The 26,624-nt window shown below is 45.1% G+C and overlaps 1 protein-coding gene across 1 annotated transcript in view; it reads right to left on the bottom strand.

Moving 5' to 3' along the window:
* HSPA12A (heat shock protein family A (Hsp70) member 12A) overlaps positions 1 to 26,624 on the bottom strand; it is a 150,212-nt gene that overhangs the window by 122,348 nt on the left and 1,240 nt on the right. Inside the window, exon 2 of the mRNA XM_032878921.1 lies at positions 13,628 to 13,715. Within this exon, the coding sequence (XP_032734812.1) occupies positions 13,628 to 13,715 (88 nt within the window). The remainder of the gene's footprint in view (positions 1 to 13,627; positions 13,716 to 26,624) is intronic.

The following is a 26,624-nucleotide window of genomic DNA, read 5'->3' as shown; positions in this document are numbered from 1 at the left end:
TTTTGTCTGGAGATCAGGAATTGGCACCCCCACTACTGGCGGCTTGTGATTTTCTCCAGCTCTCTAGAAGGTTCTAAGATGTAATTTTTTCTAACAGAGGCTTTGTCAGTAGTGAATGAACTCTGACGACAAAGCTAGCTTGCTTAAAACAATGGAGTTCCAGAGACAATAGGAGAGAAGGTGCAGCTTAGTGTGCTCTGCACTAACCCCCCACACAGCCGTCTGCGGGGATCTTAGCTGAGCCGCTCCCCATGCAGTCAAGTTCAGGGACAGGCTGCTCTTCTATTCACTGCTTCCATGGTTCTGGCACAGGAAATCCAGGGCAGGCCACAGCACCCTCTATCTATACATAATGACTCTGTTTAAGGTCTCCCTGTGCTCCGCTTTCCTCGCGATATGCCAGGCTGCCGACAGAATGAAGAGACTCGAGATCATTGTTTAAATATTTCAGGCTCGCTTTCCCTATGTCCCTCCCTGCTCCAAATACTTCTGCCTCAAAAATGTGGGTCATTCAAGATAATGTGCAGAATATGAAGAGGGTGTGAGACCATCTCACTGCTCTCCGAGCAGGATCTGAAAGCCACAGCATGGATTCCGTGGCCTGGGTCAGACACCTGGCATGCCCTCCCGGATGTCACACAGCAGCCAATCAGGCACCCATGCCTGCAGACCTGACCTCCACAACGACCCTCATCTCCAGCTCCCTCGTCCTCTGCAGTGACCCTGAGGGCCAGGCCCTCATGGTCTCCCACCTGGGCTGCTAGTCAGCCCCATATGGTCTCTGTGTCCACTGCCCCACCCCACCCCCGACTTGCCCCTGCCACACACTCCCACTGGGTTTCTCCAAGTAGGAACAAATCGGATCACACTGGCCCTCTCCCTGAGAGCTTGGGTAGTTCTCCCTAAGCCACAGAATAAGGTCTGAACTCCTTGCCCCGGCGTAAGAGCTCCATCCCCTGGAGAACCCACGAGAGCCTTCCTGCCCCTCTTGGACCCTCAAAGGTTCTGCCTCAGCCCAGCGAGCCCCACCCTAAGTCACCCACACGTTTCCTCCTTTCCGCTGGGCTTCTCGACGCCCAGTGTATCTGCAGCAGCACTGGGAAGGAGACCTCAGATGCACCTCCACGCTCTGCCCCCACCAAACCAGTGTCACAGCACGTCCCCACAACACAGACAGATGGCCTGATGTCCCCAACAGAAAATGGACCCGGCAGGGATGAGAAGTGCTAGGACGAGGGACGTGGCAGCATGTGATCCACAAGTCGTGGGTCCATACAGTCAGTGAGTGTGAAGTCTTGATGGGATAGAAATTTAAAACAAAGGAAACTAACAAATGCCTCATGGTGGGCAGACATTCCCTCCATCACCCCCCAGTGAGCCCCCTGGAGCAGCAGTCACCCCTGCCGGCAGCCCCCCCGCCCCGGGGTGCATGTTGCCAGGTCTGTTAACCCTACACTAGCCCTCAACGCCCGCTGGCCCTTGCTTCCTGTCTCTGGGTCTCACCTGGGCTCATAGCTGACTGGGTCCTTTGGCTCCATTCTCTCTGGGAAAGACCTACAGAAAGGGTCCCCCTGATTTGGGGACCCCTGACTTTTTCTCTTCCTCACAGTAGCCCCACCTGGGGCAGCCCAGGTCCTGTGTCCTGGGAGTCTATATTTCACTCACAGTGGTCATTTACTGGTTCCAAACTCACATTTTCCCAGCTCTCAAATTCTGCTTTTGCCACCCTTTCTGCCCCGAACGCCCATAAACCACCGTGCAGCCCCCCACCCCCCTCTTATCTATATGATTCCACTTCTTAGGTTTCCTGGACCCACCCACTCTTTACCCCAATAAACAGGAAAAAAGTGATCCCCATTACATATTACCTGGGATGGGTAGGAGCTGTCCAGAGAACAGTGACATTAGGGGGACATCATTATATTAAATAATACATGTATTGGAAGTGTACCTTACGAGGAGAGCTGTATGTGATCCTATGTGTTTAGAAATAATGTTTTTACTGGTTGAGATAGGGTGTAATGGATCAGCTGCATTAGAACTAGACAAATGTGCCTAAATCAGCAAAATACAGAAAAACCAAGGAAAAATAATACATTTTCTGCATTTTGGCAAACATCTTGGTCAGCGGGATCCTGGCTGGTACAGGAATATCAAAGAGGAAGAGACTCATTTTTGCCATTTTAGGGACCATGACAGAGGTGGGAGGTGGAGTTGGGGATCTGTGCAGAGGACAGTCACTGTGATCACCTGGAGGGACGCAGGTCGCACCCAGCCTACGCGAGGACCCAGGAGTGGCGTCTGCCTATTGTTTCTGCCATTGATGTGGCCACAAAGATTGGAAATACATGTCAGCCCTCAGTCCTCATTGGACGTGACCATCTGCACCACTTGACAGGAGAGACCTCCCCTTTTTCCCAGAAATGCCTTCTTCATTTGACTTTCAGGACATCTGCTTTCCCTCTGCCACTGACAGAGCAGCTCCCCCAGACTTCTTCCCTGGCTGTTTCTCCTCTCTGCGAGCTTTAAATATGGGAGCGGCCCAGGCTCGAGTCCACAGATATCTCTTTCCCATCCACACTCTCTCCTTGCGGGACCTCTTGTGGCGATGACTCCCACACTGACATTTCCAGCCTGAGCTCACCCACCTCCCCCTGCATGTTTCACGGGTAATTCCAGTCAACAGGCCCCAAACCTGCCCCCTCTCCTCCCAAAGCCTGTCCTTACCAGCTGTCTGCGCCCCAGTACCTGGCGACTCCATCCTTCCATGCGCTCAGACCAAATGTGCCAGCGTTGTTCTTGCCTTCCCTTTGCCACATCCCACATCCAGGCTCCAGAAATCCTCCCCTCCAGCCTCTGTCTGGATCTCCCCACTGCCACTCCTTTTACCCTGAGCTGAACACTGGCACTGTCTCTGTTATCTTGCAATGAATAGTTCCCTAACAGGCCTCCTTGCCTCTCCTTTGCCCACCCCAGGCCCCACCGAAGTGTACTCAGAGCATGACCTCCACGATCCTTCAAACATGCAAGCCAGATCATGCCACTCCTTCACTCAAGCCCCTGGCTTCTTAGAGGAGAAGGTGGCCAACCTCCAAGGCTCCACCTGGCCTCATGGCCCAGCTGTGTGGCCTCCTCGCTGGATCTCTAACGCACAGGCGACTCCCACCTCAGGACTTCTGCCTTAGCTGTTCCTCTGCTGGGAGTGCTCCTCCCTCAGACACCCACATGACTTCTTCACACACCCTCTTCTGGGTCAAATGTCACCTTCTCAGTGAGGCCTCCCTGGACTTCTTTCTTTAAATTCTAACCCCATGTCCACCCCACCCTTCCCTCTCCCCCATTCAGCTTTAGTCCTTCTCTAGATCATCTGACACAATTGTTAAGATTTGTGTATATCCCCACGTACACACAAACACACTCTTTGCGTAAGCTCCATAAGAGCAAGAATTTTTATGTTTTATTCATGGCCGTATCCTAATGTCCAGAGCACAGAATTATGACAGAATACATGATAAATAAGCAACTGTTGGCTGGTTTGTGGTTCCATATTGATTCACTTGAGTCACTGGCCATCTCGACTGCATGGGAGGAAGCCCTGGGCCCCCGGGGACGGGACGGCAAGTCAGTCTACCACAGGACCCACTGTGGGCCTTACCATGCTGGACACACCCGTAAACCTTCGTTGTGCCTCTCCTATCTTGGGATCCTCAGAGCCTACTGTGGGGCCTAAAACAAGGTGAGTGGAGAGATGCTTGTTGAACTAATGAAATCCAGATAATTCAGGACAAAGAGGAGCCTGAATTAAATGAGATAATATGATACCACAGATGCGGTTCCGAAGACTCCTTTTCACTCTCTTCTCACCCTCTGGTCATTGCTGAGGCAACCACATCACGTGTGGGTACAGTATTTCACTTCGGACATAGAAAGTTGAAGTTGTGAGTTCACCTGAGGACATGGAGCTTCTGAGTAGCTTCCCACGTTCACACTTGCTTCTGTCATCGTCCGCATGGGCACCTTCTCCACAATGAGTGGAGGGGGCAAAGGACAGGTCACCGTAAGCCTGGATTCTAGACCTCCCTCCGCACTCACCAGCCTTATGCAAGACTTTAATCCATGTAATCCTGTTTCTTTACCTGAGGCTAATTCTCTTACCATAAGAGGATAACTGGCTAGTGCGTCTTGTGCAGCGGATTCAGGAATGACTGGTTCAAGGAGATTTATGGTTTACAAGCATATAGAAAGCAAGAATCACCAGACGCACTGCAGGTTCACAGAGAAACAACTCCGTCAGATAAATCTTGTTTCTTTTTTTGATAGGATTACCAGACTGGTAGAGATGAAGTAGATCAAGGATTTAGGAATTCAGCAGAGCATTTGATAAGTTCAGGGTTACCATATGGAATGGACGCAGGGACTACTGAATTGGGTACAAGGACCACTGGGTGGCTTGGGGACTGATTGGATACTGTTATTTGTGGGCTGAAATTCAGTGATCTCAGAGAGAGTTTCTGAACTCAGGACCTCAAGCCTCTATCCTTGGCAAAGTCCTGCTGAACATTTTTATCACTGGCTTGAATGAAAACTTCAAAGAGGATGTGTTCACTACATTTGGGGACAGGCTGAAGGACAAAGATATCATGACCAGGGTCAGAATCGGTGTCCAAATCAATCTCATAGCCTACTTACAATGGGTTGAGGTAGCTTCTCAGTGCTACCCGTCCAGGTATAGAGTGAGGGAAAGATGACAGAGCAGCAGCAGACTTTAAAAAGTATGATAGAATTCTGTTGGCCTGAGTCAAAAGTCTGATGTTATGCAGAACACCCCACCCCACGACAGCCCCTCACACAAAAACACAACTGTATCTTGGATTATATTCATGGAATCGTATCCACAAGTGTGAGGTGCACCCCACTTTGCACATTCCAGTGGTTTTAAGGACAACATTTTAAAAGTGATTTGAAATGAACAATCCAAAAAATGAAATTAAGAAGATAATTACAACACCATAAACATTTAGGAATAAACTTAACAGAAGAAGGTTAAAACTTATATTCTGAAAACAAAAACACTGTGGAAAGAAATTAAAGGAAACTTAAGGAAATGGGAAGACATCCTATGTACATGAATAGGAAGACTTAACTATTGTTGGGATGGCAAAACTCCCCAAATTGATCTACAGTTTGAGTACAATCTATAAAAATCCCAGCTGGCTTCTTTATAGACATTGACAAGCTGATCCTAAATTCATATGGAAATGTAAGGAATCCGGAATAGCCAAAACAACCTTGACAAATAAAAGCAAGGTTGGAAGATTCATAATCTGTAATTTCAAAATTTACTACAGAGCTTCAAAAATTAAGACAGTATGGTACTGGATGAGGACAGACAGATCAGTGCAACACACTTGAAAGTTCAGAAATACAGCCTCACATTTGTAGTCAGTTGATTTTTGACAAGGATGCTAAGACGATTGAGTGGGAGAAAGAAAGAGTAAATTTAATAAGCGGTGCCAGGACAACGAGATATCATACAAAACCATGAACTGACCTCTTTATCACACCATATTCAAAACTGGATTCAAAATAGACGAAAGAAAGACCAAAATGTAAGAGCTAAAACTCAGAGAAAAAATAGACCTAAATCTCTGTGACCTTGGACCAGGCAATGTTTTCTTAGATTCAACACCAAAAGAACAAGCAAAAAGAAGGAAAAAAAAAAAAAAAAGATAAATGTGGCTTAATCAAAATTTAAAACTTCTGTGCATCAAGGGACACTATCAAAGAAGCAGAAAGACAATAAATAGAATGAGAGAAAAATATTTGAATATCATATTTCTGATGAGGGAGTCTGTGCATCTAGAGTATGTATCTAGAATATATAAAGAACTCTTATAAACAAACAATAAAAAGATACAACTCAGTTTAAAAATGGGTAAAGGGGGCGCCTAAGTGGCTCAGTTGGTTGGGCAGCTGCCTTTGGCTCAGCTCATGATCCTAGAGTCCCAGAATCGAGTCCCGCATTGGGCTCCCAGCTCCATGGGGAGTCTGCTTCTCTCTTTGACCTTCCTCCCCCTCCCCCTCAAATAAATAAATAAAATACTTTTAAAAAATGGGCAAAGAATCTGAATAGACATTTCTCCAAAGAAGATACAGAAATGGCCAATAGGCCAGTATCTACAGGCATCAGTGAAAAGCAGATCAAAATGCAATGATGTATCACTTCACACCCATGAGGGTGACTAATCAAAAGAACAGAAAATACCCTACGATCCAGAAACTGCATTACTAGTTATTGATCCAAAGATAAAAAAATACTAATTCAAAGGGGCACATGCACCCCAATGTTTATTGCATTAGTATTAGCACTAGTATTTCCTATACTAGCCAAAGTAAGGACAGCCCAAGTAGCCCCAGCATCCACCAACTGATGAATGGATAAAGCAGATGCATTAGATAACCCGATGAGGCGGACACTTACTATTATTCACAAGTCATATTAGAGACACAGAAACTGGAATTTAGAGAAATCACCTAACTTTCATGACCTAACTTTGTCATGATTGTAGACTGGCGAATGGTAGAGACAGATTCAGAAGCCAATAATCTGACCTCAGACTCTAGGGAAGGTGCCACTGATGTTTGCTGAACCAATCACTGAATGAACACAGGAGCGAATGAATGTGTGCTCAACTACCCACACAGGGAAGAAGCGAGCTTCTAATCAGCAGGTTGGATCTTACCTTACAAATGCTCTAAATCTTGTAGCCCTCATCTCTCCTTGGGATACTCTATCTTAAGGCAAAAAATGGGGTCCATCTTCCACGAACTAGGCTCATCCTCCCGCGGAGCCTCCAGTACCTCTCTCTCTCCATGGTCTCCGCAGTCCAGGCTTCAGTCACCTGCCCAAACCCTGCAGGCAGAGCCCACGCTAGGACACTTCCAGCCACCTGCCCCCCAATCCACATGGAACCTGATGCGCCCACTGCGATGTCCAATCATCCACTTCAAAGCTGCGGTGCCATGTCCCGCTGGTACAGGCGCCGCCCGTGCTGGTGCCACCACCACCGCCAGTGCTGGTGCCACCGCCACCGTGCAAGTGCCACCAACACTGCCAGCGCTGGGCTCACCGCTCTGCTGCCGCTGCCGCTGGGTCACTGGAGCTACTGGGGGACGGGGCAGTCATGGGGGACAGACTGTGAGACATCAGGAAGCCTTCGGAGTCACCCTCTCCTCCAAATGAAGCTTTGCTAGGGACTGTGTCTTGAGACCTCCTGGGAGAGGGCTTCTTCCCTCATGCAGACAGAGTTCTAGAAAGCCCAACCGACCTTCCCCAGACACGGCTAAATACCAGGCATGGGGAGCAGTGCAGCCCCAGTTGGGACCCGCCTCCCCACAGCTGCCCACGCACTTCTGTCCCATCACTGTGGAGGCCGACAGACACAGGGATGGTCCCTATTTTAAAAACACCACAAGACCTCACAGCACGCATCCACAGACTCACCTTCTGACTTGGCCCTATTTTCCCTTCAGTCCTGTTTCTCAAATACACCACCCCAACATGTCATCATATGTGCATCTCCAGGTCCCTCTCCGAATATGGCAGTAAGTTAGGAAAGCAAGAGGAGGTACCAAGAAGAGCGACAATGGGAACGTATACACGCACATTTTGAAAACGGGAAGCCCACTTCCGGCATTGGTGTGTTTCACTGGGGATTTTTTTCTGAAGACTTCAAACAAGCAGAAATTCTTGGCCAAATGACTTGGGAGTTTCAGGTGAAAAGCTGGGCTCTCTCAGGAAGCTTTCTGAACATCAACTACAGAACCACAGACTGTTCTCTCCCTGCTTTTTGTAGACGGATGTTAAGAACATTGCTGGGCACGGCTGATCCCTGGCAAGTTCGGCATTCAGGGGCCTCTACCCTTCCAGACCCTCCGGTCTTCAGCCTAGAACTCCTCCCTTAAAGAGCACCCAGATTCTCACGCAGCCTCCTGGTCGGTGATCCCAAATTCACATTAAGGTTTTACCGTTGTCTCTTCACGCTTCCCAGTCAGAAGAGTCACAAAACCCCAAAGGCAGGGCCATCTGCATAACTTACAGGACCCAGGACACAATGAACATGCAGGAGCCCTCATTCAAGTTATTATGAGTTTCACGATGGCAACATCAGAGCATTAAAACCAGCACAGGGCCTGGGCAACTACAGGGGTCCCGTGTCCAAGCCGGCCTGCCCGCCCAAAGGAATGTAATGATACACCAAGGACACTCAAAGGCATAGTTCAGAAAAATTACTTTTACCTATAACCACAAAGCCCTATTTTAAAATAGAAAAACACTAAAAGTTGGCAAATACTAAAAAAAAAAATTTTTTTTTAAAGATTTTATTTATTTGACAGACAGAGATCACAAGTAGACAGAGAGGCAGGCAGAGAGAGAGAGAGAGGAGGAAGCAGGCTCCCTGCTGAGCAGAGAGCCCGATGCGGGACTCGATCCCAGGACCCTGAGATCATGACCTGAGCCGAAGGCAGCGGCTTAACCCACTGAGCCACCCAGGCGCCCCTCAAAAAAATTTTTTTAAACTTCAGACATGCCATTCTTGCCGAAGTTCCGTTTGCGTCAGCTCGCCATCAGGACTCCGTTGGTGAGAATGCACGAGAGACCGTCTTAACTTTCACCCTGCTTTCCTCCAAGGCTCTACACCCTGAAAGCATTTTGCACATCAAGAGAGAAGCCTGGAGTGAGTAACAAGACCTTCAGTGGCGTAGCAAAGCTGGAAGGGGTCAGATCCCCATCGACCAACCAGGTTCTCTCAAAGGATGGACAGGATCTGGCAAGGCCAAGAGGAAGGGTTCCAGGAAGGGAGCAAAGGAGCAGAGAGAGAAGCAAAGGGTATGACTGGTCAGTGGCAGGAAGGGAGTCAACAGGACAGCAGGGAGGGCTCACCAAGGGCCACTGAACTACTTTAGAAAATCAGTAAGAGCCTGACAGCTTGTTGAGTTCTGGAATCTGATTTTAAAACTGGGATTTCATGCTCATGTAGGGTAAAAATAAGTGTGACAAATGGGCACCTGTCTATAAATGCCACACGAACTGTCTCCCCCTGCAAGCAAGCGACATATGAGCACAGGATCCGGGAGGGAGTTTCTTGCCCTTGAACTGGCTGTGACTGAATCCTCACCCAACATTCCAGATCAGATGGGTGCCTCTTAGCTCTAAGAGAGATTTTCGGTTTTGTGCTAAGGCTACTCTCTACGCTGGGTCTTAGCCTTGCCCTTTGCATAATGCACAGGACCTTACGGGATGGAATGAGACCCGGGCTCACCATCACTAACAAGCTCAGGCTCAAGAAGACCGAATGATGAAGAAAAGTGTTTGGACAAAGTAGGACAATGCATAGCCAAAAAACCCCCCAAACACAAAAAAAACACCAAAAAACAAAACAAAACCTCAAAAATGCCCTTCTACCCAGACATCTGCCTCCTCTGATAACCATTAGGCTTAACCATAATGGGACACTCAGAGCAGAACTTGGAGAGCTTCAAGGTCAGGTTTTAGGAGTCTCTGGCCAAGGTACATGCTGTCTCACCCATGCTACAAGGCAACGAGGTTAACAGAGACTACAAACTCACCAGCCAAAGTCAAAGAGACGGGAATGCATGTGCATTCCTCCCAGCTGAGACCGATTCTTTCTTTCGCTCCCTGCCTTGTAATTTCTTTATATACATATATGTCTGTTTGTTTATGTATATACACCTACATATACATATGTACATCTTGTGTACATAGCTATATATGTATGTATAGTGTGCATATATATGTATATAAAAAACACACAGAGAATAAGAGAGGCAGGAGAGAGAATATATACATACTCACACATACGCATAAATATATAGTACAATTCAATTCCATTCAACTTTGTTAAATTTGACCCACATTTAGAGTGTCTGCCATGTGCTGACCCTCCACTCGGCACTAGACACAGACTTAGCGAAGAGTGTCACCAACACCCACGAGCTCACCAGCCAGAGGGGAGACACTCTAAAACCCAAACACCGGCAGGCAACCACTTATAATGGGAGTCCGTGTGGCTCGGTGGTTCTAGATCAAAGGTGGTTATTACATGTGCTTGAATCATGCTGGCTGGGCTCAGGTCCCAGTCCACCATGTTCAAGCTGTGTGACCGTCAACACACAACTTGAGCCACAGGCTCTCATTAGTGATATGAGCATCTACAACAGCGCCTTCTTCACAGGGCAGTGAGGAATGAACGGTATAACTAGGAAAAGCACAGGCACGGGCACACAGAAGGCATTCAGTAAAACGGAGCTTTTATTATCACAACTATTATTCTTCTTCGAAAGACTGTGAGGTTCTGCAGAGGGGCACATAAGAAAGAAAGGGGTGTCAGGAGAGGCTTTAGGGAGGAGGTGGTATAAGAAATAGGTGTTTGTCAGAAGAACAATAGGGAGAGAAGGCATTCCGAGGATTAAAAAAAGAGTTTGTTCAAAGGCCCTGAGGCATGAAACATCCTGGCAGGTCCTGAGAACTGCCAGCAGGTCAGCACAGCAGAGTAAGGGTTCAAGGTCAAAGAGAAGCCAGAATCAGATCTGAAAGGGCCATCAGAAAGCCTCAAACAACGGAATGTCGAAATCAGATTTGCTTTCAGAAAGGTTTAGGTAATATCCAACTGAACATGATTTTGCCATTGTGAGGACCAGTTATCACGAGCACCACCAGAATATATTAACGCCACCAAACAGAAGACTCACTGTCACGTGTATGTTCTTTCCTCTGTTCACAAGTCTTCAAAAGTTTTTTGTTGCTTTGTTTCGTTATACTAAATGACTGGCTTATTTTCCATGCTGGTTTCATGGCTGCAAGAACGTCTTTCTTTACCACTAATATCTTACAGAATGATTTTTAAATATCCACCTTCATAACCACTATGAGGGGCTTCAGTGGCCACTTCTTAGCATTCGTTGAGAGCCAGACACTCACACGTTTGCCCTCGAAGTCCGCAGACAGCCATTATGGGTGGCGGGTCACGTCCGGCGGATAGAGGCAGATATGGGAGGCAGAGCCATGGTGGGGGTCCGTACTGGAACTAGAGGCAAAATCCTATCCCAGGACAAAACCAGGAAGGTGACTGAAGGAGAAGAAAATGAACATGTGCCAAGCACTAGAGGAATGGACGAAAATGCAAAGTGGAGCCCCGGAGGGCATTCAGTGACCAAGGAGGTCCCTGGAAAATTGGAAACAGGCAACTGAACTGTCTGGAGGTATCTAGATTCATTTGCTCACATAGCATCCATGAGGTCAGCCTATGAAGCAATACTATGAATTCCCTCTGTTAGCGTCTGTCTGTCCTGGGTCTAAAGAGAACATGGTGACGGGGTCTCCAGCCACGGAGGACTTAGCACCACAGAGAGAGGACTGACTGCCAGTGGGCTCTGATAAGGACCAGGTATTCCCTTGGCGAGCCTACAGAGGCCATCTCCTTCCATCTTCATTCCACGCCATTGAGAAAATCAACAGATGGGAACAGTCTCCTTTCTGACCCCAATTTTCATTGTTCCATATCTGAGATAACAGAGGCAGCAGGCGGGACAGAGAGCTGGAAACTGCCGGTTTCAGACGCCTATGACTGTAGTCTCCCTCCTCCTCCCCAGAACTGACCTCTTTGGATCTGGTCTTCAGATTTTCATAAAATGAATGTGGTTTTATTTTTTCTGATGCATTTTTTCCCCCTTTGATTTAACAAGCATGACCCGCAGATGCTCATGCCTGAATCCTGCCGTTCCCCTGTCAGACGGACCACTGACATGCGCGCTGTGTGTATGTGTTTGCGTGTGTTCCAGTGTGGGTGTGTCCAACTCAGGACGAACAGGGAGTGCTGTCACCCCCCACACGACCCGCCAGTGTGCCCAAGCCAAATTCTGCACTCAGGTGTCCTCTCAGTGCCACGGGAGTGCCTCTTTGCTCTGGCTGCTGCAGCCTGGGGCTCCCAAGTAGTTATTGCTTAAGTTGTTAAAAAAAAAAAAAGTGGAAGAGAAAACAAAAAACTGAAATAAAATAATCGTATCAACCTCTCATGTGGCACTCCAACTTAGCATGTATTTTATGATGAACTGAGGAACTCAAAGAACATTTCAGGAACAAGTAAAGCAAGTGTGGAAAAACCAGGTCTCTATCAATTGCTCTTTGTTTTCCAGGCAAAAATTTCTCCCTTGAAAAATCAAATCAGCAGTAACTTATTTGTTGAACACCTACTATGTGACAAGCACGCAACATCCAGCTGCACATTACATGATTTCTTTTTCATTACCGTCTTCCCTGGAAAACATTCAAAGCATCAAGCTGGATGTTTTAGCTGTTTTCTCTTCTAGCAGTTTTCCTATTATGAATGTCTTCAGAAGCTTAACACTGAGGGCTATGCAGAGTTTTCTGGGTCTTTTTTGGTCTCTTTTGTTTTCTTCCTACTATTTTTTTTTTTTTAACCTAAAACTTTCCCTTTCTCTTCCTACTTTCTGATTTTAGGGAGGGGAAAAAAAAATCTAGCATCTGGGGTCTGAGACCACTTGAAATGTCTGGGCCAGGGATTGCTAATGACCTCCCAGAGATAACCCAAATTGCTGATTTAGCAAAGCCCATTCTTGACCTTGACACAAGACAAGACAGGCAGAGGGAGAGGACTTGCCAGGCAGCAGTGAAAGAAGACGGATCATGGAAGCGCTCAGATCTCCCCAGGCCCCCTCCCCCATTCAGCAAACACCTGGCTGAGTTGGAAAACAGGACGGGTCCAACCTTCCTATTGGTACCAATTGAAGCTGTCAGCTCTCGGCTTGTCACCAGTTGCACTGGGAGGCCCCGGGCAGCCACAAGAGCCCTAATTAGGCAGAAATGACACTTCTACAACTGACCTGCCAGGACCTTTGGCAAACCATTTAACATCATTAGTTAACATTTTTAAAAAGTGTGAATGTAAATGAACAGCCAGTGGCTTTCAATGGAGTTTGTCGGTGGCATTCCCCCCCCCCGCCCCCCACCCCCCAGCTCACTCTTTCTCTTTTTACATGAATAGTCCACTTGTTTCCTCCAGAATTGGAGGGAGGCACTGGGCAAGAAGGAAGAAGGGGACCAGTCCTCTGTGGGGAGAGACATGTTAAAGCATAAACAAGCTTGGAGGAGCCCGAGACCATCTCTTCCTGCCTCAGGACAGGCCTGAACTCTCACACGCAAGCCCCCAGAGCCGGCGGAGCCGAGCAGAGAGGGGACAGGAGTGCGCCCAGCCAGGTCCCACTCCGCAGCTGTGCTGGGGAGTGTAGATGTCTGCTGTTGCCCATTTTCCAAGCTCTGAGTAGGTGGGAAATAATTTCAATTCCCGACTCAAGGGTGCTTCTGAAATACTCTTGCTCTCATGCCTCTTACCACTCGTCAGCGCTCTGAATGACCAGATGTTCTGCAGTGGTTTGGCAAATATCTTGCATGTGCTTTAGGGTAACTGTTCCAGCTAGAAATGGGCCTCATCCCTCTCCAAAGGAATGAAATCTGCTTGGGGGGGCGTGGGGCGGGGACGACTTCCGATGCCAGTTTGGTACTTGCACAAATTCATTCCTTTCCTACCTGAAGCTGGTATTTCCCACCTGGAATCACACTTCACTTTGCTCTTCGCTGCACACCCACAGAGTCCGTACACGCCAACACTCTCCATCTGTAGGAAGGGGGAGAAGAGTTTCACTGTGAAAATGTCCCTTTGTCTGTCTGCTTCTGCGCCACTCTCAAAGCACGTGTTGGTGCTGGGAGACAGGTGGAAGAGGCCGCACAGGGTAGAAGGGAAGCAGAAAGGTAAAGGTGGGCAGCAGAGGGGTCAGCTTCCTCAGGGCCTTTGCACTTATCACCCACTCGTTGTGTGCCCTTGGGCAAGGTGCTTTGTGTTGAGTCTCAGATGTTTTCATCTGTAGGACCAAGATAAATGCCTTACTACCTCCAGTGGGAGAAAGAATAGATGTGGGACATATCATGCCAGCCGGAAGGCCCCATGTAAAGGCAAGGATTTCCAGACCTTTGAGAGCTGCCAAAACTGAGGCGTGATGCCAGGTTCTCAGCTTAGTGAGACTCTGTCCTCTTCCTTCTCAAGAGAGACTAGACAAAGCCACTACACCACCAGCACATGCCAGATCCCTCCCTGCCTCCCCTGCCCTACCTCCACTCCAGCTTATTCTCCAAAGGGCTGTAAGTACCACAAAGACAAGTGCATGGGTGCAAGACCAATTCCTAAAACCCATGGTCCTATCAGCTCTTTGGCCTCTCTGCTGGATCCTAAGCAGCCGGGGAGGGGAGGCACATCTGTCTATCTCTGGATTTCCAGAAGTCCCTACGACAGCGGTGGGGACATAGTAGATGCCCAGCAAAGGTTTACTGCGTCAAAATGCAACGCATCTTCCAGACATGTGGGGAAAGCAGCTGGAATGGGTGCTTTACTAAGGCAGCCCAGGTCCCAAATTGGGAGAGCCTGACTTGCCCCCCCCCCCCCCAATTCAGAAAGAGTCAAATCAAGCCTGCAGCGTGTGGTGGCGAATGCCTGCGAGGTAGCAGTAAGAGAGAGAGAACCGAAAGAAAACAATCTTAGTTTGGAGCAGAAAGAGGGAGAAAATACTGGAAAACGTCCTTAATAACAGTAAATGGGAAAGGGAGGGAAGAGCTCCTCGTGATGGAGTATTTAGTGCTTTTAAGCTAAATACCTCAGCATATTAAGCAAATAGAGAAAAGCCAGCTAGAAGATGTCAGCAAATTGAACCAAACGGTGCTCAGAAAGCTCAGAAAGCCGATAGGAGGTGTCTGGGTTTGACCCCTTTTCCCATCACATGCCTGGTCTGCGCCCGCGTGTTTAGTGTTGCTTCTCCTCTCCAGCTGCGGGGCTTATTGAAAAGCTCTTGCTCCCTGCCTGGTTTTGGCACATTTTCTGCAGGTGCCTCCTACTGTGGCCACAATGGGCTGCTCGGGAGGTTTAGACCTGTCAACAGCTCCGGGGGAGGGGGCGGCGGCTGCGGAGGGCGCGCAGCCGTCGTCTTAAAGGGCCAGTGACACCGTGCGCCGCAGAGCCGGCCGCACTGGCACCTGCTAATGAGATGAATCCCTTCTCCCGCTCGCTCTTTCTCTCTTTCACGATTTAACTTGATCGTTTTGGCCCCTCTCTGGACAGGGAATTGCTCTGTTGATAATATAAAGTAATTGCCTGTAAAACATTTCTCCACAACAACTACTCCCTTCCCAGGCTGAAAATGTCACAGCAATTGAAAGCTCTTAGCCCAGTTCAAGAATGAGGTTGCTCAGGAGAATGGTCTTTGCATAGGTCTCCAAGCACTCGCGGGTTCCCAGAGTTGCAAGTTCTCGGTGTGTCTACTCGATTTTTAAGACAGGGACTGCTCCCTCCTGTAGCTCAGGAGGATGTTGTGTGCGATTGTGGGCAACTAACCAGACTAAAAACTCCCCTCAACGCCAGAATGAGATGGAGTTGGTTCAGGGAAACACATTATTTTCTTCACCACCGTGCCATTCTTGTCTCAGAAGCCCCAAATTCCGAGGGATGGCTGGCTACATGGGTCAGAGGGATTTACGAGAGCCTCTGCGTTCTCATCCTATAAGGAGAAGGCATCTTTGTCTAGGAGGGAGTGGGGGCCTTGGTTTTCCAAAGTGGAATCGATGCTCTAATTGTTTAAGGTTTGCTGATATATTTTTTTCAGACCTGTCACTTGGCGGCAGCAGTGACACACTGTGGGAGTGGGGACAACACACTTGCGTTTTCATAAATACTTTATTAGTCATTGCCACGCCAACGTGGGGAGTAATTCACCTGGAGAAAAAAAATCACTTTGTCATAGGCATGAACCCGCCAGCAAAATAAACACTGGTTAGTGACGGTTTCATTTTCCTCTGACAGGTGAAAGTCTAAGTCTCTATCTGAGGGAAAGAGAGAAACTTTTTGCCTTTTAATTGGTGAGAAGCACAACTTGCTAAATGAGAGCCTGCCGCGTTACTAATTCGGGAACAAAGCCTCAGGTGACTCACCTCCCAACCGGATGAGCCCTGAATATTTTTTGTAGCAGATGAAGTAAGGGAGGCAGACATGTTTATTATGGTAATTTATCAGAAGGCAAAAACATCCGCCTACTTACTTGACAAACTAGGGTATAGAGAAAGCAGCTACCAAAAGGCCATTTAAAATTATAAATCTGAGGAAAGCCACAGAACTTTTTCCACTAACCCTCTGAGAGGCCACGGTACAAGATCCACAACCCAAAACAGATGCAGCACTTTTTTCTCGGAATTTAGGAATTTTAGAGTTTAGATTTTTAAGTCTTGTAATGCTGTCAGAATATGCCAGATATTCAGTTGGGACAATTACACATATTATACCAAAATAACCACACTAACTGTATATCATAAATGGTATTTTTCCTTTACCCATAACAAAGAGGATTTTAAAAATCTTTAATTTAAACTCATTAAATAAGTTGATTCCTGAATAGAAGAATTATGTTGACGCTTTTTGCCAGCAACTAGAGGTTTTTCTATTTGCTTAGATGAAGGGGTGTGTGTGTGTGTGTGTGTGTGTGTGTGTAAAATGACGGCGTGGAACTAAATGACCCACAGGTTCTGCGTGGTTCTATGATTTTCTTATCTATAAAGACGATTCCTATCACAGAAACACATAAGCAGTAAATATAACCACACGGTTATTTCTAACAGCTTTGCCTATTGGACAGGCGGTCAATGGGTTAAGTCCCTATAGCCACAGCTAGGAGAGCCTGGACCACCAGGGCTGGAATCCCAAACCCCTCGCAAAAGATGGCCCAGGAAGCAGGAATGTGAGGAAGGTGGCCCTGGGGTTGGGGCGGGGGTGGGGAGGTGAGGTGGGGGGGATGGGGGGTGGGAGGGGTGAGTGTGCTTGCTGCTGGTGCTCAGGCTGGTGTCCTCCGCATGAACTCCCAGAGCGAGCCTGGGTGGACAGTGTGAAGGGGGGAGAAAGAGAACGTGTGAAGGGGGGAGAAAAAAAAAATGTGTGAAGAGGACAAAAACAAGTCAAACAAGCACACAGTCAGCGGAAAGAACGTCCACGCTGACAGCCCCAGGACTGGTTTCACTTTTGCGTCCTCCTTTTTCGTATGTCTGCACACAATGTAAGAGGTCTGAATAGAATTCCAAAGTGCGGAGACAACAAAATGGGGATTTGCGTCTCCTTGCTCATGCGGATCCGGATCCTCGCAGCACATCTGAAACCACCTGACTGCACAAGGTAGAAATTAACCTTGGGTGACGTGTGTTTGAACTTCGCACTGAACAGCGTTTGTCAAGATGGTGGGCTTGTGTTTAAGAAGAAAAGGATGTATTTTAAAATGCTGCATCATTCTTGTGTCCGTGCGTACCTAACTGGTGAAATGTTCACACCAGCAGTGAGAGCTGTACCCCGGGGCTAAAATGTGATTGTTCTCTAGGGTAAAAGCTAACATTCTTCATGATCAGATCTGTGCATGTACTTACCTCGTGAGAGCCACAGACATTTATTTCAACCTGAGCCCCTTTGTTTATTTAGTGTTTGCTCTATTTGCTACTGCTATGTATTCCCTAAAAGTTAACACCCAGAAATGCTAAGATCCTTTATACTGGAATCAAAAGTTCACATCAAGCCAACAGGACCTGTTGAAATGTTTGTATTCCAGATAGAAGGGGCACTTAACTTTCCAGTTAGAAAATGATGTCAGTTTAAAATCTGCTTTATAGCTCCTGAATTAACAGAACCACCGGCTAAGGGAAGAAAAAGATTTTGCTCTTTCTTCCCTCGGTGGAATGTACAGGCTCATTCTCCCTCAACACTGAACCCGCAGGGTTTGTGAGGACGTCAGACAACGCGGAAGCCATCTAAGCAGACTTCACCCCTTCCCTGCCCCCACGAAGAGCTGGGTTCTACTTTGTTTCTTACAATTTTCTTAGAATTACATGCTGCCAAGTTTCCTTTTCTTCCGAAAGTCAGAAAGCACTAAGTAGCCAAGAAACGATACCATACTGTCTCTCTCCAGTTTGCGTAACACAGGATTACAGTCCCTTTCCTCCAATCCAAGCCTTCCAGAGTTCAGCTTAGTTTAAAACATCCAACTGAGACAGATGCACTTGAGAATCAACACAAAGATGACTGACCCAAAGGACTAGCTGCAGACACCAGCCATTAAAAACCTGACAATTTTACCTACGTATCTTGTGAAAAATAGACAGGATAAGCTAGCGCAAGGTGTATATGCTGAAGTCTAAATTCGGAGAGCGAGGGGATGTTGCTCAGAAACAGGGTGATCAGAGGGGCTGATCCTGATGTGGTACCTGAGCCTATGCCCCAGAGGGTACAGGCTCATGCATGTGACGTTTTCTGACCCACCAGCAAGGGTCAAATTTTGTGCCAAGCTGCGTTGCATTTGTTTCTTAGCATCAGGACTTGGAAAGAGCATAAAAAGTTCAAGGCTTGTCCCTAGTGAGTTAAAGTCAGACTCAGACAACATGTACTAGGGAAGGTAAAATGGTGATTTTCAGTTAAACACAAAAAAAATCCAACACATGGTGATTCCTCCTATTCTCATATAACAAATAATACATGGATATAAAGTCTATCACAAATACAAATGAAAAGTTCTGTAAATCTTCAATGCCTGGTTTTGATTGCATTTCCTGCTTTTGCATTTAGAATTGTCTCAAGAGAAGACAACTGTTTTCCAACAACAGATCTATAAGAAATGTGTAAAAATTATTTACTGAACAGATACTTTTCTTGCAATGGTCTTAGTCAAGAATTCAAAATGCCTGGATTTTCAGTAAAGTAATAGAATATGATACATAGGACAATATACATTCTAAAGCTTATAAATTGATACCTGCATGTTATAGTTATTTCAAATATGATACTTTAAAACAAGAGTTGTTTTTGTTCTTACTCTACAAACATAGTCTTTGATTCTTGCTCTATAAAATACAGTCTTTGAGGCTGTATTCTCAAAATCAGTACATAAGCTTACTTTCCCCCTGCATACTATCAGCTTGGCTAGCAAAAAAAAAAAAAAAAAAAAAGAAAGCATTTAAGGATTAGACAGCCGAAGTTTAGGTCAGATCCACAAGTTAATAAAAATTCTAACAAGTGTTGGCATGGAATAGAAATTTGTTACTAGTTCTCTCAAATAGGAACTCTACTTTTAATGTTGTAGAAGTAGAAAAATTCTTTAGAAGGCACAGATACCTCACATTAACTGAGATGCTCTTTGCTAGAAATTCTCTGCCTCATGAGTTTGGTACACAGTCCTCTCTAGTTTCAAATTCCCATAAAGGTCCTAAGCCTAGAGTGCAAATATTTGGTCATGAACTTTTGGAAAGATGATTACCTAGAATGGCTCCGGGGTATTTTAAATCACCTGGCTGTTTATAAATCAACTCAAATTTTTACAACAGTCTAACAGTAGCTGCTGGACAAGGGTAGCTCCTTCTGGGAGTTTGGCCAGTTCCCACCAACAGGGGCAGTGGCAGAGGGCGGATCCTCGGTGACCCATGTGGCTTCCTTTGGCCATATCTCTGTGCACACAAAAAGAAGAGGAGATCAGGGCAGACACCCAGATACTTTAATTTCAACCTCACTTTGCCTCAATTTTTTATTTCAAGTGAAAGTTCCCTTACACAAAATCATCCTAATACCCATCATTCTTTACTCCTGAGAACATCTGTGTTAGATTCTCTCGTACTTCCCTTTTCCTTCCTATCTCCAAACTGTATCACTTAAAGATGGTTATGCTGACTGTAGCCCAAGCAGAAGACAGGCATTAATAAATACATATTAAAATTTTTCCACTTTAGAAATGACATTTGAGACTTTCATCCTCTCTTTCTCCTTAGTATTAATGAAAACATTGTTTTTCTAAGAAACTAATTCTGATCATTACTGCTTTTATTTCTACAATATCCACCTACAGTTTTGAATGCACAGTCACAAAATATAAGTGGAATTTAATTAAAAACCAGATCTACTGTCCCTTGTTAACATATAATTCTGTGTATTTTTTAATTATGCAAAAATTTAATACATTAGATTGGCATTAGAGATTTATTCACAAACATCACCTGAAATAATTTTGGAAGTATATAGGGCTCCAATGGTAGTACTTTATATATGATTGTCATATATAAAAGTGATGCAATTAAATCAAATCCATCCTGAAAAATTTGCCTAAAATGATTTTGCTAAAAATTCCTGGAAATTTACTCCCTAAAATTACTCCCACAAAAGAACTAATTCTCATCTGCATCTATGACTACAATTTTTTTAAAAAATTCAAGAAACAAAAATTCTCAAATATCATAAGCATGATCCCAAAAAATGGCAAATCAAGGAAGAAAAAGAAAACAAATATGACTCTACATTTTGCCAACAACAAATGTTAAAACTCAAGTCCTAAATTTTTGCAACTGAAAGTTTCTAAATTCCCCAAATAACATTTGACATTTTACCATTACCATAAGATTCATGACCAGGCCCGTAGAAATCATCAGTTATAAAGGCACAGAGTATTTTGATTTCGCTAATAAGAAATAGATAATTCCTCTTAAGTAGATTAACTTAAAGCACACTTTCAGGGAAGCTAAAATCCCCTTCAATCAAGTTCTTCAGTTTAATTACAAAAGTCAAACAATTTATTGGCTTTCATTCAAGTGCAACAAACGAAATAGAAGGGCATACCACTCTCAGGGGACAGGAAACTAACCAAATCAATGTTTGCAGCAGTTACAGAGAAAACATTTTCAGCCATAACTTAATAAAACATCTTACTGGTCCTCTTACTGGGATTTCTCCTCTCTTTCTTCTTTGCTGCCCCCTATGTGGGAAAGATGTTTAGCATTTCCTTCATTAGCAATAAATGCAATTCTTATACTTATTTTGCTGCTGTTATATTAAGAAGTACAAATTTGGGGTATTTTATATGTATTCATTTTGCTTTATTAGCCTGTAATTAGGTCACAGAAATACTCTTAAGTTTATCTACTTCTACAAAGTTAGAGAAGCATCTATTCAAAAATGGCAAAATAGCTTGCTTTAAAGAATTTCTTTTGCTTGATTCCCCTCCCCTTTTTTTACTATCTAATCTCACTGGATAATTGCCCTACTCCCCATTTCATTCTGCATATATAGAAATTATGTGTCTATATCCTGAAAAATACCAATTAAACTGCCAGCAAGAGCATCTCCAACAGTATCTTTCGGTTTTCAGTGTCAAAGCCCTCGAAACAAATGACCGGAAGGCTAGATCTAAAAGAGCCTTTGACAGGGTGCCAGCTTTGAACACTCACATTACAACCATGGCTCCAGCTTTCTGCTTTATTTGGGAAACAAGAGAGAAATAATGCATCAACTCTATAATTTTGAGCAAATGGTAAAGGTTAAAACAAAAGTGATAGATGACCAGGAGGTCTGACTATCTTAAAAGGTCAGTAATATTGTTTTTAAAGGGTGGGGGAGGTCCCCTTATCATTTAATTCAATTGCTCCTGAATTCCTCTACAAAGCTAAATTAAGGTTTTCAGACAAACACAGCAAAACTCTAAAAATGTTATTTTCCTTCTCCTTAATTTCTTTGGTAATAATGACATCCTTTACTATGTGTTGGGCAGAGTGGAAAGAAGTTTCCATGGATTTTCAAATTTAATCTCCTAGCAATCCTATGACACTGAAAATACTAGGTGATGAGCAAATGGGCTCAGAGAGGTCAAGTAACTTTTACAAGGTCATAGAGCTGGGAACTGGAAGAACCAGGGCTTGAACCCATATGGTCTGGTTCCAAGGCTCAACACTTCTTAGCTGTATCCACTCTCAAATCATTCCTGGGGGAAGCCTTATCCATTCTGTACCTGACATGATCCATGAACAAATCTCTTAGAGCAGAGGTTCTCAATATTGGCTCCACATTAATAACGTACATATTTAAAAAAAAAATACCTCTGTGTGTGCCCCACCCCTAGAGATTCCAATTTAATAGGTCTGGGGTAGGGCCCAGGTATCAGTGTTTTTTAATACTACAACAGTGAATAGATAACCCTCCTCTTCCTGGTGCTTAAATTCTAACAGAGCTTAGATCCCACCAGAATCTAGTAGAATCCCCAAGTGATTCTAATGTGCAGCCCAGACTGAGAACCAGTGACCCAGAGCTTAACACCATTTACCCAGGCTCCTTTCTCTTTTCTCCTTCTCCTTTGTGAACTCCTTTCACAGCTGAGTTGTGAGCAACTCAACTGGCTTCTTCCAGAAAGGATGGCCAAGCCCCTAGCAATCACTGGCATGAGACCACAGGATCTGACTACAAGACTTCCAGATCTGACAGCCAGAGGGGCACAGTGGTAGCGGGCGTCAGGGCGGGGGGGTGGGTGGGAGGGTTGCATGGGCACTGGAGTCCACTGGGCCTGAGTTCAAATTCCACCTCCACCATTTGCTAACTGTGTCCACCTTGGGCCAACCACTTACCTTTTGTGGTGGTTTTGCAGATTCAACGAGATGATACAAGGAAAACCCCAGGCAGATAAAAGTTCTCCATCAATGGTAGTTGTTGCCCTGGTTTTTGTTTTTCTAGCACAGGGGTAATGACTACTGTTGGGAGACATTGGTAATTAAAAAATCAAACTACAAAAAAAGTTTTATTATTAGTCAAATCATTCCTACTCTTATTACTTAGCATTTAATTTACAGCTCTTTATATTACAATTAGCTCAGCAATCCTATTTCTCATTCCTGACAACTGGGAGCAGAGGGGTAACATTATTAATCCCATTTTCTAGATTGGGAAAAGGCAACATTTCCATCTATTCTGTCTCCAGTTTCTATGACTCTATGATTAAAGGCACCTGCAATCATGTTCATTAGTTCCCCATGAAAAATGATATTCAACACAGATGGCAAATGCAGGCAAGAATTAACAAGCACTTGATAGCAACGCCAAAATAACATCTAAACAATCACTTCTGAACATTAAAGTCATGGCAAACAAGTTCTAATTTATATAAAGGTGTTGCAGAGGATTAGGGAAAATGAACAAATATATTTTTCTTTATCCTCATTCATTTAGGAAATACCTAACATGGTTTAGAAATCCTTTTTGAAATGCAGCCTGAAGAATGATTAATTTCCTCCATGAAGGGTCTTCATTTAGCAAATAGGTCTAGGCTAATATGTCCTGATGTTTTATTTTGAATCAGAGCTAAAACAGAAGAGGTCCTGGATGGGGAGACCTGGCTCTATGGTTCTCAGGCGAGCTCCCTGAGAAGCCTGCACACTGTGGGCAAGGGGCTCACCATTCCAAATGTCCACCAAATACACACCCAACACTGGAGAGTGGTTTGCCTATAAACGTAGTCTTTGTCATTTATATGGAATTTACATGAATGAAATATAATTGCTCCAAACATACTACTGAATTCATACTCACTGCATATAGCCACTATTATATGGGGCGGGGGTCCCCTCAATTTTTTGCTATTAAAAAGGAGTGTTGGGGCGCCTGGGTGGCTCAGTGGGTTAAGCCTCTGCCTTCGGCTCAGGTCATGATCCCGGGGTCCTGGGATCTCGGGCTCTCTGCTCAGCAGGGAGCCTGCTTCCCTTCCCCTCTCTCTGCCTGCCTCTCTGCCTACTTGTGATCTCTCTCTGTGAAATAAATAAATAAAAATCTTTATTTAAAAAAAAATAAAAAGGAGTGTTCATTTTCAAAAAGCTTAGGAAACACTGATCTAGTCCAGCCATTCATTTGATTGGTGAGGTTTAGATCTTGGGGACAGCTGGGACTCCAATCTGTCTCCTAATTCCCAAATGGCCTTTGTCCAACACCATACATCTCTTCCACTGTGAGCACCCCATCTATGGGAAGTCAATAGTTATGGCTATGTCCTCTGTCTTAAAGAGGAGAGTACAGTCCTGCCCTCCCTCCCTGGATATGAACTTTTCTTATCTCCTGAGCCTTGCCTTTGCCTTTCCTTTTACTTTTCCTTCCCCTCTACTCCCCTGTTTAAACCTTCAGGGTTAGCAGCACTCAAACCCTTTCAAGCTCTGATGTTCTTTGAGTGCCCCTATACATTCAGTCTCCATATGAAGTGGAAATATAGTCTCCATGGTACTAAAACAAGGAATGTGAGAAGTATGTATACAGTAGGCATGTACATGAATATATTTTACAGCTAAAACCCCAGTGCTTCTAATATCTACAGAAAATAAGAAAATTGAAATATTCATGAATAGTCATTTTATTTCATCTGAATCTGACAACACTAATAGGATGTTAATAAACCCCTAGCATACCAACTTTTCAAAATGCTTTCATTAAACATAAATTCCATAAAAACACTTAATGCAGTTTATTGTCCTGATGGCTCACCAGCATATAAGTGCTAGGATTGAGGGACACGAGAACTAAGTGCCATGAAGAGAAGAAATGTTCCCTATTTTATTCACTACTGTTTTCCCAGTGCCCAGAACAGCATCTGGCACATGGTAGACATTCAATAAATATTTGTTGATTGAGTGAATGACAGAAGTAAACAGGGATGATGGTCTTAGCTATTTATTTAGCCTACATATAGTTCTATTTTTAAGAAGATGGGATGATTCTATAATGGAACAACTGTGTTTCTAATGATCTCTTCTCAGTCTTTAATTCTCCTTTAATTTCAGTCTTTAACGTGATGTAATAATCTTCCTCCAAATATTTTCATGTAATTGTTCAAAGTTATACAAGTAGTACATTCATTTTAGGAAAATCAGATACGACTAATATATAAAAAAATAAAATTCCCAATGATCTCACTACCCAAGGACGACACAATGAGTTTGCTAAAGTGTACTCTTTCTAATTTTATTCTAAGCATATGTACCCACGTACATCTGACACAAAACTCTCTGCCTTAGACTTCAGGATTTGGACCGTTTTCTTTTTTCCTTAAGCCCTTTTGCTTATTGCCCTATTATAGCACCTTACCCTCCTCCTATGTCCTAAATATATTCCTTCCTCAATATTTAGGTCCTTGCTTCAAGAGGATTTCCCCCCCTTCTCCCTCCAGAGGATTCATCTATTCTTGTTTCAACTTTAAGTTCCATGTGGATGGGCGATCACTGTACCATCAGTCCTCCCTTTTCTCCGAGACACCAGTGCTCCACAAGTTCCACACCTCTAAAACCAAATGCATTGTGTTTCTTCCATCAAAACCACATCACTAGTTCACCTATCCCATTTCTATCAACTACAAGAGTACTGTACAAGCCGTCCTCAATGGCATCATCTTTGGTCCCCCAACCCACATCCAACCACTCACAATGATTTCCATCCTTCTTCCTGTTAACTCTGTCATTCATCTCTTGCCATTTCTACCAGTGCAGTTCAGGCCCTTACATCGACAGGATTTTCTACGTGTGTCTCCTGCTTTCTGTGCAACTAAACACCCACCCAGCTTACCCACTGCTACCAGCTAACTTCCTAAAACACCATGTCCATCTTGCCCACCCTACTTTTCCATCCTAACGTCTCATTACTACTGAAAACAAACCCTTGCTCCAGACAGCCTGGTGTATTCATTATTCACTCAATTCCAAATCATTTCCAGTAAAGTATTTATTAAACATTCATTATGTGTAAAAATCCATTCATTCAGGGGCGCCTGGGTGGCTCAGTGGGTTAAGCCTCTGCCTTTGGCTCAGGTCATGATCTCAGGGTCCTGGGATCCAGCCCCGCTTTGGGCTCTCTGCTCAGCCGGGAGCCTGCTTCCCCCTCCCCCTCTGCCTGCCTCTCTGCCTACTTGTGATCTCTGTCTGTCTGTCTGTCAAATAAATAAATAAATAAATAAAATATTTGTAAAAGTCCATTCACTCATTCAACATATACTTACTGAGCAATGATTCTGTAAGTTAATATACTGGGGACACAATGGTGAACGCGACTGACCAAGTCTCTGTTCTCATGGAACCTAGAGGCCAGTAGCTTATAGATGGGCAACTCCAAATCGTGGTGGTCTGATCCCAGAATACTCCTAACCTTCCACTGACATGTCAAATGAGTCAAAACATCCCCCAGGGCTGAGCTTTGTGGCTCCAAGTGGGGAAGGAGTTCTGAAGAAAGGAAAGGCCGAGTGAGGAGAGCTGGTGTGGAGCTTGGCTTCTCTGCAGACGTGAGACACAGCTCAGCACTGAAGGACAGGCGTCCCAGAGAAGGGGGTCCCTTCCATCCACGGGGACAGGGGGAAAGGCGCATACATGGAATGGACACAACAGCAGCCATAGCACGGACTTATTTTGTATAAAGGTCCGTTCGACACCTATTCAGCAGAGCACGTGCTCTGTCCCCGCGGGCCCGGCCCGGCGGAATATGTGAAGGTGACTCAGACTGGGCTCCTACCACGGAGGGATTTCCAGCTAGCAAGGGGGATCAGGCAGGCCCATGATGATCTGTCACACCCCAGAAAGTGAGATGTTCCATTAGAGATTCAGAGACAACACTGAAGGAGTTCAGAAAGAGGTACGTGTCTGGGTTCCTAGAACAGTATTTACTGAATCACATATTGTTATACAT

Source organism: Lontra canadensis, unplaced genomic scaffold (assembly GCF_010015895.1).
Source record: "Lontra canadensis isolate GAN:19392208 unplaced genomic scaffold, GSC_riverotter_1.0 scaffold3, whole genome shotgun sequence".
In the NCBI taxonomy this organism is placed as follows: Eukaryota; Metazoa; Chordata; class Mammalia; order Carnivora; family Mustelidae; genus Lontra; species Lontra canadensis.
Note: the sequence above shows the minus strand (reverse complement) of the source record. Positions and strands in the feature narration are given on the sequence as shown.